Source organism: Poecilia latipinna, unplaced genomic scaffold (assembly GCF_001443285.1).
Source record: "Poecilia latipinna isolate Pla-1442-1.1 unplaced genomic scaffold, P_latipinna-1.0 Scaffold1869, whole genome shotgun sequence".
Taxonomy (NCBI): Eukaryota; Metazoa; Chordata; class Actinopteri; order Cyprinodontiformes; family Poeciliidae; genus Poecilia; species Poecilia latipinna.
Genome location: NW_015114485.1, coordinates 42,702 through 59,487, shown reverse-complemented (window position 1 = coordinate 59,487; position 16,786 = coordinate 42,702). Strand labels below are relative to the sequence as shown.

General features: G+C 36.1%; 1 protein-coding gene across 7 annotated transcripts in view; it reads right to left on the bottom strand.

The window, feature by feature from the left end:
- The window catches only part of piezo2b (piezo-type mechanosensitive ion channel component 2b), a 102,556-nt gene that overhangs the window by 60,786 nt on the left and 24,984 nt on the right, over window positions 1-16,786 (bottom strand). For 6 of the 7 annotated variants that reach the window (XM_015014970.1, XM_015014972.1, XM_015014976.1 and 3 more), the window contains exons 5-9: window positions 15,191-15,404; window positions 9,529-9,703; window positions 3,831-3,950; window positions 3,249-3,284; window positions 648-765 (exon numbers count right to left, since the gene is read on the bottom strand). In XM_015014970.1, the coding sequence (XP_014870456.1) occupies window positions 648-765; window positions 3,249-3,284; window positions 3,831-3,950; window positions 9,529-9,703; window positions 15,191-15,404 (663 nt within the window). The remainder of the gene's footprint in view (window positions 1-647; window positions 766-3,248; window positions 3,285-3,830; window positions 3,951-9,528; window positions 9,704-15,190; window positions 15,405-16,786) is intronic. The other variant, XM_015014973.1, reaches the window with a different exon arrangement.

The following is a 16,786-nucleotide window of genomic DNA, read 5'->3' as shown; positions in this document are numbered from 1 at the left end:
TGAGCTAATGTAGCCAGAGATTGAAAATAAAGAAGCGAGGAAAAGATAGGCAAAGCTAAAGTATGGTGAGCTAAGCTACGCTAAATAAAACTAAAATAAACCCAGTGACGCTAAACTGAAAATAAGATTAGCTGAGCTAAGCTAAAATTACACAAACAAATAATGTAAACAAAGCTATTCTAAGCTAAGACAAGCTAAAGAAAGGCAAGTCAAAGAAAGGAAAGGTCGTTTTTAGTTTTCCTCTTTTCCGTTATGAGCTCATAAAAGTGAAGACTGAGTTATTTAAGATCAGCTCATTGATCCTGTTTCTACCATCCAGCACAATGCCTCACCTCAGCAGTAAATAAACTTTAAAAACTCCAACAATAACTCAGGTATTTGTTCTTCAGGCATTCTGGAGACTTTTCAATTTTTTTTTGTTTTGTTGCCATTTCCAACTTGTTTTCGCGCCGCTTCTGAGCAGTTTCTTTTCCACTTTCATCTTTTTGTATGGTGAGAAACAAATATTAAAAATGAAAGCTGTTTAAATGCTAAATATAAATAAATGAGAAGCAATTTAATCTAGACACCTTTCTGACATTCAGTCCATGCGGAATAAATCTAAATTTTAATTAGTTTTCCAGCATTTCTTCTGGTTCTTGGCTCACCTGTTCCGTCACTGAGCTTGTCCAGTTTATACTGGGGGGTTGAGTACAAGTCCAGAGACGCTGGTCCGTTTTCAATGGTGACGAAGTCAAAAGACGTCCCGTTTTGGGTGGGAACAACCTGAGGATCAGAGTCAGAAACTAAAATCAATCTCACTAAGAAAACACAGACGATAAGGGATTATGCTACTGTGAAACACTCAGCCTTGCAAAGGCAAAACAGAGCAACTATGTGAGATAATTTTGAATTAATTAGACAGGTGTCTAATTACTCCATTTTTCAATTAGTAGCAGATTTATTACAATTTCTGGTCATTTCAGTTAATATTTTGTTACTGTGCAATGTCTTTGCAGGGCAATGGAAAGTTTTTTGCTACTTTTCACACTGCATTTCAGATTCAAGTTCCTTATAAACCTGCTAAAGGACTTATTCATCTGGGGAATATTTTCTCCCTTTCTTTGCTCTAAAAAATGAGGGAACTACAGCTGCAAACATGCAAGAGATGAATTTATACATGCTACAGTATGTTTTCCTAAAGTGTTGACACTGACAGTATTTTGACAGTAGCTATGTCTCCATTATGAATGTGTGCAAAACATTTGTTCATAATCCACTAATGTCGAAAAAACCCAATTTTGATGTTTCAATTAAAAACAAAACGAATTAAAATCACACGTGAATATTGTTTTCACACAACCAGTCATTACAAAACATGCAGCAGCATCATCCTCCAACTACTTCTCATTACCGTCTGATTGTAAGATCATAATTCACATTAAAATATTCCATTCAAGGCTTAAGAATTGGCTACAGATGAACCAGAATTGTACTCATTTTTAAATATAGTAATTGTTTTTGTTTCAGTAGTTTTAAGTAAATTATTTAATATTTTTTTCATGATTTTATTGCATCAACTGTTGATCTTAACTTTTCATTTTAATCAACTGTTAAAGGTCCTTCTAGGAACGAGTATTGTGAATTAGCGATGACTATATACACTGGTGTGCAAAAATTAGATTGTTTTGATCCATGTTTTTGTATCTGTCCCTATCAGAAAATAAAATTACTGTCGTCTTCTTCGTTGTAGCTTGCACCAGTGACATCATCCGGTTATTGTGACTCATTTGATGTAAAAAAAAAAAAAAAAGTGTTTCCTTTGCAGTCTTGGAAAATAAACATATTTCGATACGGCCAAAGAAAATTCCTCACCCCTGCACAAAAAACGTACGTTTTTTTTTTTTTTTTTTTTTAAATTGGCGCGTTTTCATGAAGCGAGTTTATTTTTGAAATGTCAAATTGTGCAGTTATCGACACGTTACAGCTGGAAATTTGGCGCGTGCGCACAACACGGGAGGGCAAAAAGACGATTCTTTTACAAGCCACCCATAACTGCACTACTACGGCAAAACAATCCCTTTAACAAAATGAGACCTGGAGATGTAGGTATTATTAACTTAGTACAGGAAAGGGAAAAATAACACACAAAAAACACTGAAGAACAACTCAAAACCACTGTGGTCTCCTTTTCTCTTGCTACGCATGGACTCGTTGCCATAGCAACTCGCTGACGACAGCTAAACTAATGTTTCAGGATTCAACACTAAAAACAAACATTTCCCACACAAAGAACAGAACATTCAGTCCGTTACAATTTTATGGTTTTAGGCTTGAAGTTCATTATGTGAGGATCTGTGTTTTCTGTGTATTTATTTAGAGGTTTTCGTGTGTTTAGTTCTGCTCCCCTGTGCGTCTCGGTGACGTCCTGATTGATCAGGACAGGACGTCTCGTTCCTGTTATTATCCTCCCTGTGTATTTAGTTCCACCTGTTGTCCGTGCTCCTTGTCGGGTCCTCGTCATTCGTTCGTCATCTGTCAGCTCCCAGTGCTGCCTGTGATTTTGAGTTGTTTCCTGTTTTAAATCATCTTCTTAATATGTCAACCTGGGCTCGTCTGCGTTTTCCTCACCACCAACCAACACACATCATGACATATTAAGTGATCGCTGTGGCAGATTAGCTGCCGCTGCTCTTAGCCGCCCTTTAAATTAGAAAATCAACACAGCAGTGGTTGATTATCTAATTTAAACGCTTGCTCTACTGATGATCTGTCAGAGTTGGTGTTTATGTTACCTTATTTGTTTACTTTTTTTTTTTACCTGAACCAAAACACACCAGATTCCTCAGCACATCTAAAGTTCAGTCAAGCTAGCAGAACTGAACTACGTCCCTCTCCCTCGCTTTTTTTTTCTTAATTAAAACTATTTCCTGACCTTGTTGACAATTAGTAGCGAAGCACTGCATCCCATTTTCTTTTACATATATTGTACATTTAACATTTTGCACAATATGTTGCCAACTTGACAGCTAAAACCAGTGCTAATCATCGTTAGCGAGCAGCTTTTGGGAGGTGGGATCTTGTGTGACGTCACGCTGCAACGTGTCTGTATGGAAACACAGCTACTAAAACCTAATTATTATGTTTTTGTAGTGCCGTATATGAGGATGCAGTCTGAAAAGCAGAAAGTATTCATTCACTTTCTCTCAGAAGACCACCACAAAGGGGAGTAGAGAATAGATTTAAAAACACATCCAGAGCAGTCGCACCTCAGTAGTACTGATGCCATCCTGGGTGGAGAGAAGCTAGGAGGAGGAAAAACAGAGCATACAAGGCGAGGCGTGTTATCGATGAGCTGCTGAAGTCAAAGGACCTCCTTGTTCTTTACAGTCGCTGATAAGCAGAAACAAAGCCAAGCGAGCGGAGCGACTTTGTAAATCCAGCCAGCGGCTCATCTGTGTGTGCTCACTAAAAGCTTCCAGACTGCTGCAGATGGCCGCCAGGGACAGACTACACACTTTGATATAAGAACATTGTCAGAAAGTGTGCTTGGGAGAATGGGATGATGATTTATTACACTGAAACAGAACGAGTAATGAAGCTAGAAAATAAACAGCTGCAGGTTATCACATTACAGCTAGTTTTCTGCTCATCTAAAATATTATTGATCGTTTTGTTTTAGAATAAAAACGAGTTATTTGCCTCTTAAGCAGGTTCTTCAGCAGTTAAACTAGCTATCTGGATTCCCAGCACCTTTCACATATAGATAACAAACAAGATCATGTTTACTTAATCAAATGTCCGATAATCAATACAAGGCTGCTCATGCGTGCATTACAACCCTGACGTACGATTTTCTCATCCGTGCCCTGGCGAGACTCCCACCACAGATGCCTCTTCCTGTTGGCCGAGTTGCTCAGTCTGTTTCCACTCTGCTTCTCTTCCTCGCACATATCTTCATCCTTATCGTCCTGAGAAAACACAGATAGCAGTTTGGTGTTGGATGTGCTTCTTCAACACTGGACCTGATGTTTTCTACTCTTGTCAGCTGAAGCTGGGTAAAGCTGAGCGACTTTTTAAAAAGGAAATGCTGATGAGTTTTATCTCGTACCACTTTATGTGAAGCGTTGTGCATAACACTGATACTCCACTGGTAAGAACATGAAATTCTTCATAAACTGCTGTCATGAACCGTAATTCGATAAACATTGACACTTAATGCAAAGTTGGACTAAAAGTTGATTAAAAGAGCATTAAAAGTGCTATTATTCACTGAATTACACTTCCCCAGACCACTGGTGGCGCCCCTTAGTGGTCAGCGAGGTACTGCATGTAAACAACTGTTTATTTGACTTGAGCTCAAAGTGTGGCGCTATAGCTAGCTTACCAAAGGATTGTGCTTAAAAATAATGATTGAAAACCGGGTCACTAAAAAGAAATCCTGAAGATCCCGGTGGAAAGTCTCTCAGGGTGACTTCCAGAACTTTTGTTTTTAAATATTATTAAGATGCACAACATGACACAGGAATGCAGATCTAGGGCTGAGGAGGCGGTGAATAGCGCTGCACCCCGCGCTGACTAACTGCATTTTAACACCTAAAATAAAACTATTTATGTTGGACTACCTTCAGGCAGGAAGAAAATGTTTGTTTTTGCCAAAAGCAACAAGTCTGTTTTTCTTTTATTATGCTTCTAAATTACAAATAGCCCTAAAACAGTGCTTGAAGTAAAGAACCTTTTGGATTTCCATGTGTTCACTGGGAAGCTTAAAATCCCAGAATCTGTAAAAAACTCAAAATGTCCCGAGTACAAATCAGCGCCACCTTTCACCTTAAGAAGAACAAAAACACTAATATTTCAATTTCAGATTGTATATATTTGTTAAATGGGGCAAGTGGTTTTTGGCCTGAAGAAGTTTGAGAAACACCGATTTAAAACAGCAGTGACAGAAAACAAAGAACCAGTTTCTCCAATTCAGGAATGGAATACAAGGAAAAACTAAAACTCAACTGAAAATACTACCACACGATCAACTATTAAATTATTTACACTCTGAAAATTAAAATTTTTTTGTTAAATGTGCAATTTTATTTTATTTTTGCAAATTTTATTGAAATTATTTTTCCAAACAAGCAAACATCCGAACTTTACATCAAACCGGTCCAAACTTAATTGACAGTTTCTGTATTACTTATTGTATTTCAGAGTTTTTGTTGGATTTCAATGCCTGAGCTAAAAAAATGACTGAAAAATTGCAATAAAAATACCACAAGTGGTGCAAAAGAAGCCTAAATTTACACTGACTTTCTCTTGTGTTTCGAAAGTTAATCAACATGATGTATAATTATTTTTTTCTAAAGGCAAGTAAAGCATACTGTACTAAAGAAACTTAAACCCTACATCTGGTTTTACATTGATAGTTTTTAATGAGAGAAAAATATAAAAATCAACAATGTTTTTGTCACAAATCCCAACTTTATCACTTATGATACAGATTATTTTAATATTTATTTTTGCTAAACTTTTAGCAGCAGCAACATATTAATTTTCTGTTTGGTGATGTGTTTATAGCTCAGGACGATAAATAATGCATTAAGGGAATCATAAACCTTTGCATTTAAGAGGATCGTATGCGGCGTCACATTCCTGCCAAAAATTCTGAGGAGTCTATAAAGCAAATACAACATTTATTAACTGATGGAGCCCATGGAGGCTGTATTTCCATTTATTTGCAAGCCCCTGAACGCAGCACAGCATGGCCATAAAAGAAGAAGAATCCGACATGGATTAAAAGAGTAGAAGAAGAAGAGGAGGAGTTCAACGCAAAGAAAAGATCAAACTCGTAGCATCAAATTGTAGCTATGGCAACACAATAATGTAACAGTAGATATTCTTTGAATTTTTACAAAGTAAACATGCTAATTTCTATGGAAATGGAAATGCTGCCTCTCGAGTTTAACACACTCCTCATGATTACTGGCATTAATGTGACTCCATATTCATGAGTTAATGATGCCAACATGACAATCAGGAATCTCTAAGACTTTAAAAATATATATTTTTTTTGTTTGGTTTCTCCTGTTTTTTTTGTTTTTTTCTTTGGTTGCTTAAATTTTTCACATACATTAAACTAAAAACAATCAGAAATGTCCCTTATTTTATCTTTTTTTGTCAGAAATAAGATCCATCATAATCTGGCACCTCCAGCATCAAACACACCTGTCAGTGTGTGATTTAGGCACTAATCATGTTTTATTATTAGCCTCTAATCTAAAGTGTAAGAGTAGGTAAAACCATAAGCACACACACACAAGAACACACATCCCTTTGTTGACAGATCAATAATGCATACAGGCCTACAGGTTTGAAGGGAAATATTGATCCCTCTATAAAAACACTAATCTATAACTCCATTACAAGATGGGGGAGCGCAGCCTCGAGCTCAGAGGTGGAGGAAGACGGAGGCAGGTCTTCTTTAAGGTGATCACACAACATGAAGCTTCACATCAGTAAGTGAGGTTGAGTGAATTTAGGAATCTAAAGTATTTATTAACTTGAGCAGCTGAGGTTGTTTTGAAATGACTTCCTGATATGATACACTTGTTAAAAAATTTAAAGGTGACCCATTATGTCATTAATTTGTTCCTTCTAAGCAGGTTTGGACACATTTATGGGCTCTGCAAAACATGTTCATTACATTATTTTTGTGCACAAACTCATTCCTAAGTTCTGCCTATTAGCTGTTTTAGTGCGTTTTGTCACTTTAAATCCAATTAAGCTGCTGCTGGCCACGCCCCCCAACTCAACATTTACACTAGTACCTGAAAGCACAAAGTGATTTCTGGATGGTAAGTCAACAACAAACCATTTAGCTTGAACAGCAACATAAAACCAGCTGACCAAACATGGTGGAATTCCGCTGGGTTGCTAGGTAACAAGGCTGGGCTCTGCTGGGGTTGCTAGGTAACAGCTCAGGTCTGTTGATTCTGACTTAACAACTGGGAGGTTTTTGAAACTGCTCATTTTCCAGACACTAAAAAACATTAACTTATTGTCTGGGTTGGTTTGGCTGCTTTTAGAATCAGAAGAGATCCAAAGGAAGAATGAAAACATGCAAAATGTGAATTTTGCATAATACGTCCCCTTTAAACTTTCTGAGGAAAACATATTTAAATATGATCAGGCCTGTAAAGACAATACATCCTCTGCTTTTACAAACTGTTACTGTAACATCAACAATGAGAAATCCCTTAATAGCACCATAACCTTTGACTATTTGCTAAATTTATGCTGATAAGCCTCCCGTATAACGGTTTAATGTTTGAATATGGAGCCATTTTCTGCTGCTGCTTTTCAAAATTAGACCAGCAGCGTCTCAGATAACGCATTATAGGCACACGGAGCAGACAAGTCCGGCCTGGTCGATCGTCCTGGATGTATCCTAAAGGACACCCTGCTGCTCATGTAAACCAGTTTGGATATTTCAGAACAAAATCTGGAGCTTTTGTATACAGAATCTGAACCAAAACATCAGAACTAGGTCTAAAATAAAAGTATTATATTAAGCTGTGTAAAATGTATTTTAAATGCTTCAAGCATCAAAGTAAATCAAAACATTTTTACTAAAGCAAATACATCAAACAAAAAGATTTAATCAAAAATTGAGATGATATAACAGTAACAACTTTGTCAACTATAGAAACTGTTTTAAACATGCCATGTTGTTCATTTTTGTATTTTATTCTTTGTGTATTATTTTGATCAAACTTTGAATTCATTGACTAATCTGATAACCTGATGATGTGCCAGAATGGCCACTGTGCTGTCATGTTTCACATATAAATAATAAAATTAGCTGATTATCATTAGCTTAGTTGTTTCCTGCTTTAAGATCATTGGTTGGGGAGTGGCAGCAAATGAGAATTAGGACAGACTTTGATTGATTGAAACCAGGAAAAAATGACAAGATGCAGGAAAAAGGACTGAAAAGCTGAAAATGTTTATTTTTATTTTGTGTTTATCTGTTCCACATTGACAGGAAAATCCACAGATCTAAACATAAACCTTTAAGCTAAAAGAAAGAAAAACATCTGAACCATTTTTCCACACTTGACATTGAGATATAACGTCAAATTTTAGATTAGTTTTGTATAAATTTAGTGCAAAGCGCCTGCTGTCCTGCAGGGTTTAGATGCATTACCTCCTAAGAAGGGAATCAAATTCTTCAGAGGCCCATCCATTCATTAAATCAGACATGTTATACGACATGGGAGGCGCCCATGGGCCAGACTGAAAACATTACAATTTGCCAAACCACAGCCGGGCCTCCAGCTCCCAAACTTCAGATCCTATCACCAGGCTGAAGCCTCTGAGAACAGGGATGGTGGGATTCTCTCTGGTAAAATGTGGAAAAAGGTTTATGTACCATTCTGCTGCACACTCTGCCACTCATTAAAACAACTGGAGGAAAGTTTGACCGAAGCCAAAAGCATCATTTGCCCTTTCAGAAATTGGATTTTGCAGGATTTCACGCTCTTCTGTGTTAATGGAGGTGAAAAAAATGCCTCGTTAAATTAACTTTGCAGCAGTTCAACTTCTAATTTATTCAGAAAAGCTTCAAGAAGGCCTTCATGCCAGTAAAAGAGTTTTGCTATTTACAATGAAATGCTATGAAGCTATAGCCTGTAATCCTACAGCAATGCATTCTGGGTACAGATGACATTAAAGGTCTGCAAGACCTGGCTTTTACTTTGACAGTCCACTTCCACTTATCGCCAAACAAATTTGCATATTAGCTAAATATTTAACTAAAAACCTAAATATTTGGTTAGCAGGTTATCTAAATATTTAACTTGTTAATATGCAGAATATGTAGCTTATTAACTAAAAGTGTATCAAACAAACTAAATATTTAGTTAGCAAGTTAGCACTTTTTTTGAAGGACAATCTTGTTTACAGAGACTTTATAATTACATTTATTTGTTGTTTCTGTTCTGTTCAGACAGTTAGCATGCTAACTTGCTGACTAAATACTTCATTTACTTGCTAAACATTTAGTTTAGCTACACTAAATATTCCTTTAGCAAACAAACTAAAGTATAGTTAGCAAGCTAAACTAAATATTTAGTTCGCTTTCTAAACATTTGGCTAAAAAGCTAAATATTTTTTGCTTGCTAAGTATTTAGTTTTCAATATACATATTTGGTTTGAGGTAAATATAAAGTTCACAAAATAAATATTTTTATTATTGTTTATCCTTATCCTGGAACCACATATTTAGCTAAACTAATTATTTAATTTGGAGCTAAATATTTAGTTTGTGAGTCAAATATTTAATTTGGAACTATGACATTTATAAATGTATGGATAACATGGTGAACATATGACTGAAAAATGAACAACCTTTTTCCTCTCCAACAGGCTTAGTGGCCTTAGTAAAGGTTTTTAAAAACAGCCCCATAACATAAAATATAAAACCATTCCCAGTAAAGATGCTCCATTGTTCAGTACCATAAACCAATCCAACTAAAAATACTCCTGGTGTCTCACCATGAGTTGGTCGATGGGCTCCTGCAGCCAGAGGCGGATGAGCGTAGCCAGGGTGTAATAGAGGACCAGCAGCATGATGGGATTGACGAAGTGGTACCACTTGCGGTCCGGGTGAACAATCAGCTTCCAGGTGTAGGAACAGTTGGTTTGGACGATGGGGGAGATGCCAAAGACCCTGGAAGAAGAGAAGACAGACATGAGTTTAGGGGGAAACTATAAAAGTACTTATAATTTAACAGCTGGGTAGTTACTACGTACATTTACTGTTATATTTTTACATTTGAGTATTTTTATAATAAAGTATATCTACTATTAGTGGAGTAAAATTTCTGGTTTTTCTACCCACTGAATGAAAAACAAACACGTTTTAACCAGAAATTCACCAGACAGACACGCCTGCAGTTGAAGTTTCATAAGTTTGTTGCATCTATTTTGTTCCACCTGATTATGTAATTTTTAAAGATTAAATGATTGATGTTTTGATCAATCACTCAGTACTGAAGTGTGATTTTTATCAAATAATTTATTTCACTCTTCAGTAATTTTTTGGACAGCTACTTTTCACTTTTACTTTAAGTTGTGCAACTCTTGACAATAAGTCAATTCATTGCATAATAAATTAAAACGAGCTCAATAATTTCCATTTGCGTGATTTATTGATTTTTCTCTTTTTCTACCAAAAACTGGATGACAAAAGTCTTCAGTTTGGTGTTTTGGTCTCAACATTTATGTTTACAGAGACTTTATAATTCATTTTATTTGTTATTTTATTTATTTATTTTGGATATTTAAAAATGTCTTCCAGTTCCAGTGTTAAATATTGATTATAATTTAAAAGTTCATTGAGCTCTGAGAACGTGTTCTTGCTTTATTACCATTTTATTAGTTGAAAATGGTCTCAAAACAATATCATTTATCGCAATAACTTCAGTCAATTCATCGTCCGGTAAACTTGTTGTGTTCTCCATTCTCCTCTGATTAGTAATCAAAATGAAAAACAAAGCTTGTTATTCCTATTCATGCTTTATAAGGAGAACAGTTTGAGCTGAACGCTATTTTTATTTGATCACTTCATCAGAGGAGACATTCCTGAGACGTAAAGCTTTGAAGTTTGGAATCCGAACAATGCAGCGAGGGCAAGAATGTGTTTATTCGTCTGTATCGCTCCTTTCCTGACTGACTGAACGTCCACTCAGGAACTGCACTGACGGACGCCACACACCAACTCCCCAACCTCAGCATCTCCCCTGAGACTCTTCATGCCATCTGGAGAGGCGGGCCGCCCCGCTCGTCCCGACCCCGGCTCGCTTCCTGGACGGTTTCTCCTTTCAGCTCGGGAAAGTCATGTGACTGGGGACTTCCATTGTAAGGCGGGGAGGCAGGAAGCTGGGCCTCTCATCAGTCTCACTCAACGCCAGAGCCACAGCAAGGCCGAGTCGCTGTCAACAAGCACAATTAGGCCAGGCGCTGCCGCGGCCCATTGTCCGAGGAGGGGCTGCGGGTTTTTACAGCCTGAGCGTTTCGCTCTGACGGCCAGGAGGCGAGCAGGGAAGAAACATGGCCGAGGGGAAGGTGTTACTTCCAGCACAGCAGAAGCCAGAAATACCTCAGCTTGGTGGAAAGTCAACACATCGGAACAAGCTACAGTTCTGGGTTAGAGTTTAAATAACCTCTAGGCCCGTCACAATAACCACTAAATCAGTTAGTCACATCATAAATTACATCAAACTCAATCATTTACATTGGCATGATTTATTGTTTTTCTGTTCTCTTTCTACCAAAAACCTGGATGATAAAAGTCTCCAGTCTGGTGTTTTGGTCTCAACCGATTCTGTTTTTATTTTTTAAAGGTTTTTGTTGGCTTTAGTGGACTTTATTTGAAAGTAGTATGACAGGAAACAGGGTAATGAGAGGGGAGAAATGTCGGCAGGCTGGGAATCAAACCTGCGACCACCGGCATGAGGACCAAAGCCTCAATAATTGGGTCGTGCCTCGACCCTGCGCCACCACAGCACCCCCAATTCTGTTTTTAATGACAATTTTATTTACAGAGACTTTATAACGCAATTTATTTGTTGTTTTGTTTATTTATTTGGATATTTAAAATGTATTTAAATTCTGAAATGTTCATTTCAATCTTTGTGAATGTGTTCTTGTATTATTATGCAATTACCATAAAACTGATATTAAAACAACAACATTATCGATTATTGCGATAACTTCTGGGACAATTCATCGCCTAGGAAACCTTTTTATCATGACAGGCTTAATATTCTCATTGTCTGCATATTATGTCCAGGCTTCAATCATTAATATAATATTTGGTTAAACTGCAGAGATCATATGCTTTGTGTTGCCGTAAATGACGCCATGGCGTAGTTTCTGATGGGTTCGATCATCCTGCTAAGCTGAACTGGATCCATGAATATGATTAGTTTCTTTCCGCAGATCTTTCCACAAGCTCTACATTTCCTGTTTGGTCTAAGCTGCAACTTATGATTAGTTTAGTAATTGATTATTCTATTGATTATTCTGAAAATTAGTTGATTAATAAAATAAAAAAAAATAATATTCTGAGATTTTTCATTCAATCACTTAAACCTTTTTTAGGCAACATTAGAAATATATAAAAAATGCAAACAAGTAAATGGCTCAATTCATTTTTGAAAACAAAAATAAACATTTTATTTCCTAAAATGCAATAATGTAGCATTCCTTTAGTGAATGCTTGATCATTTCTAGCAAAGGATGAATCTGCAGTTAAAACAACTGGAATGTATAAATGTTTTAGGACTGAAACGGTTAATCATGATTAACTGATTATTAGCATTAGTGACAACTAATTTAGTAATAGATTAATTGTTAGCTGGAGTATTCAGATTCCAAAAAAGGCAATTTGCAGGAAGAACAAAACACCTAATTAAGCAAAACTGTACAAAAATATATACATTTTGCATTGAAGATAAAAACAAATTCATTTAAATTTAACTTATGTTAGTAAATCTCCTTTTGCAATCCAATAATTAATAGTTTAATCCTAATAATCAGTAGATCAGCACGATGCTGTTTTTTAATGTTACGTCAAGCAGAAAGGGCTGGAAAGTGTTCACACGTCAACGTTAGAAATATTTTTTAGCGGCAAATTTATCCTTTACTGTAATTAATCAATTGCTCATTAAAGGAAGATATTCTATGTTTTTGCATTTTAGGCAATAATATGTTTAATTTTTTATTTTAAAAAGGCTGGAATTATTACTTTGCATTTTTTTATGTATTCCTAATAAAGTGTAAAAAGGTTTAAGTGGTCAAATGAAAAATCGGAGGAATATCGCAATTTTTTTAAAATCCGATTTATCACCAGAATAATCAATTATTAAAATAATCGTCAGTTGCAGCCTCAGTTCGCAAATTGTTCTGGTTGAAATAATCTTGAAATATTACAAAACAACAACAATCCCATCAGTTTTCTATGAGTTTAGACATTTCTCACTGTTAAATGTCAACACTGATAAGATGAGGAGTTTCTCCTTCAGCAAATGAGGATGTTGTTCATTCAAAGCAAAAACAAACAGCTTATCTGCCATCAACAGGGGGATTTAGGAGGAATCTGTGTTTGCTCGGGGCGGTTTTTAGCTAAACATTGCTGTAAATAGCTTTGATCCTCTCACACAGCAGCAGCTCTCATATGGGAACGAATCGGATCAATAAACCTTGGAAAGCCACAGACACCAAAACAGCAACAGTGATGCTGGAGATCATCACAAATAAACTGATTGGAGCTCTAAACAATTTAAAGAACACATAAAAAAACAATAACTTTTATTTCAATCACTATTTTTTTGTTGCTTGTTTATATTTTTTATCTGTATTTACAGTTTGCTGAAACATTTATTGACTTTTTTTCTTATGAAGAACATGTAACAGGGCTTTACTGTAACATATCGATGTGAAGTTTGTCAAAATTTGTTTATTCTTTCTTTGAGTTTGCTTTCTTTTGTCCAGAACTTGTTTATCCGGACATTTATTGGTGTGTTCAGTTCTGCTACTGCTTTTGGCAGTTGGTGGTTACCATAGCAACCGGTAACTGGCAGCTCCGCCCCCTTTTTTTCTGTTGCCGCCGGTAACTGTGGTAAGTATTAGGATCAGCTCTGTTTTCTTTACAAATATTATGTTTTGACACATATTTTAGACAAATTTAATATGCAGTGTTTTGTTAATAATTGTGCTATGTTTTGAATATGTTTTTAACTGTTAAATGTTGTCCATTTTAGCTATGTTTAATCTTACAAATGCTAACAGCTACTAACTGCTAATTGAGTGTTATTGCTTTGTAGTTTGTTTAGGGTTATTTATTGTATTTTATTTAATGTATAGGGGCAAAAGCTGCCAACTTGATTTCCTCTTTTGTTAAAATAAATACCTGAGTGTGTCTGTCGTGAACCTACTGAACCTCAGACGAGCATCGAAGGGTTGCACACATATTGAGATTTCTTCACTTTTTGAACTAATTTATAATTTTAGGATTCTATTGAAGCAACAAACACAGTTCGGCATTTTCAGTTAGAGACTGCCGAGTGTTAAATCCTTCATTCCCAAAGATATTTGTCATTTTAATCAATCGGAATGAATTAATCATAAATGAACAGCAGACTGCTAACAATGCTTTGCTTTTATGTGCTTGTAATCAATAAAAACTCATTCAACTGATCAATAAAGCTGAGCCTTGAAATTTATGCTGCATCTATAGTAAGTAAACATGTATTAAACATCACAACTTGGTATACAGTTTACTATTTTCACAGAATTCAATTTTTTAACCTATAATATTTTACTTTTTTTTTTTTAACAAATAACATTTACCCCACTGAGTTAAATGAGCATCACACTGCCATAAAGGGAAATGTGTTCACAAATTTTGGTCCAAGTTTCAGCAGAAATTTCTTTGGTTTAAAAACAGAAATATTGTGGAAAACGGCATTAAAGAGTTATTTAAAAATGATATGTTATTTTTTTTATCTGATCATAAGTTATAGGAAGGTTTAAATTAGTAATTAATGGGATCATAAATCCCTTCCTGATGAACCTCTAAACTTGTATTTGTTCTCCAACATCTCTGAATCAAATGTGTCGTCTTTTCCTTTTCAAAATAAAACATGACTGCAAAAGCACAAAATCTCACCAAGGATTTTTGGTCTTAATTCAGGTGCAAATATCTCAGAACAGTAAAAATAAGATAAAACTAACTTACAAGTAACTTTTCAGCAAGAAATATGAGCTTTTTTAAAATAAATAGTTTCTTAATATTGGTGAAAAAGAACTAGTTTCACTGGTACATTATTATTTCAAGACATTTTTCCAAATTACAGGTGATATTTAGTTACAGGTATTTCTGTGAGCGCTTGCAGACCAAAGTCAACATCCTTGTTTTGTTAACACCATCTTAGCCAAGAAACTGAATCTGAACTCACTAACAGAAGACATTTTATTGGGTATACATTTCACTATTTACCAGTTCTTCTTACCTTCCTGTTTACAGCAAGAGCAAATATTTATTGACACTTAAACAAACCTGGTGAAATAAATGTCGCTGTGTCTCCATTCTCCACTTTTTATGCCAGGAAAAAGCATCATCTTCAAATAGAACTACTGATTGGCTTCTGACCTGATGTAGTTGTCTTCTGGGAAGATGGACTCCTGGAAAAACTGGAACTGGTAGAGGTAGAGCACCAAGAGGTGTCCGGCGCTGAAGATGGCCATCAGGACGCACATGCAGCTGAAGATGAGGGTGTTGAAGGTCCGGCAGAGAGACCACCAGGTGCACAGGAACAGGAAGATGGAGAAGTAAACAAAAGAAGTCAGCGAAGGCAGCATGATCCCTGTAAACACAGAAAAACAAAAAGAAGCAGCAGCTTAGTTCAAGAAAAAACACCTTTTTGAATCAGCAAAGTTCATAATAGTTCACATTTATGGAACTTATTTCTTAAATGTGACTTATTCCTCTTTGAGCAGGTTAGGATAAAATTACGTTCTACATTTTTTGCACAAAATCATTGTTAGCTATTGAGATTTTAGTTTGCTCATTCTGCCTATTTTGCACTCCTTTCAGCCGTTTTAGAACCTCCTGACACTCCATATCTAAATAAGATGCTCCTGGCCACGCCCCAAACCCAACGTTCACACCCGCACAGGAAAATAGCTGCAAACGGATGCACAATTATACAACTGTACATCTTTGAAAAGCAGAAGTGGAGCATCATGCACAACAAGCAAGAACACAGCAAGTGGTTTCTGAATGATAGGTCAACAACAAAACAATTGTCATTTCCAGCAGCCATTGTACAGCACATACAGCGCTGGAGCAAATGTGCTGGAGCTCTGCTTGGGTTGCTAGGAAACGGGCAGGACTTCTGAGGTTGCTAGGTAACAGTCTGATTTGTTACGTTACATTCCAGAGTTTTTTGAAACAACTCATTTTTCCAAACACCACAAAAACATGAATCTAATTCCAAACAGCGGCTGGTTGTTGTTTTTTTTAAGCAGTTGGGCTGTTTTTAGAAGCAGTAGAGACCAAATCAAAACTACCAAAGTGTGCAAAATGTGAATTTGCATGATACGTCCCCTTTAAAAAATGACATAAAAGACATTTGACCATGCAATTTTAAAGACTTTAAATTGGCTTCTATCTCTTTAAGAAGCTCTTACTCTTAAGAAGAGTAAGAGCTTAGAAAGAGTAATTAAGAGCAATTATCTAACTCTTAAATAGCATGGATAATTGCTATTTAATAGCAATTTTTTACTATTAAAATACACAGTGAAGGACTTAGTTTATGAATTAGGTGACGTCTGAAGACAGATATTTTTTACCGTACTGTATTTAAAGTGTGAGAGTGAATGGGACAGATTAAAAATGCAAGCCACACTTTCCAAATTCTTATTAAAATTTAGAAAACCTTGGAACAGTTTCCATTTTCTTTCCTTCTGTGTTGATCAGTCACATAAAATACCAATAAAATGCACAGATGTTTGTAGTTCTAAGAAGTATTAATGTTTGTGAAATGCACCTAAAGATAAAAAGAGCTGTGATAGCAATCTCAGTGTTGGATGCTAACTCAGTTCCTCAACAGAACATTGACTCGGTTCTCCACTCATGCCTCAAATTAACGCCTCTCTGACGGCCATCTTACATGTTCTGGCCTGTTAGACGCTTATGGGGCTTGTTTTATAGCACAGAGATGTGCTGTGCATGAATAAATTTAAT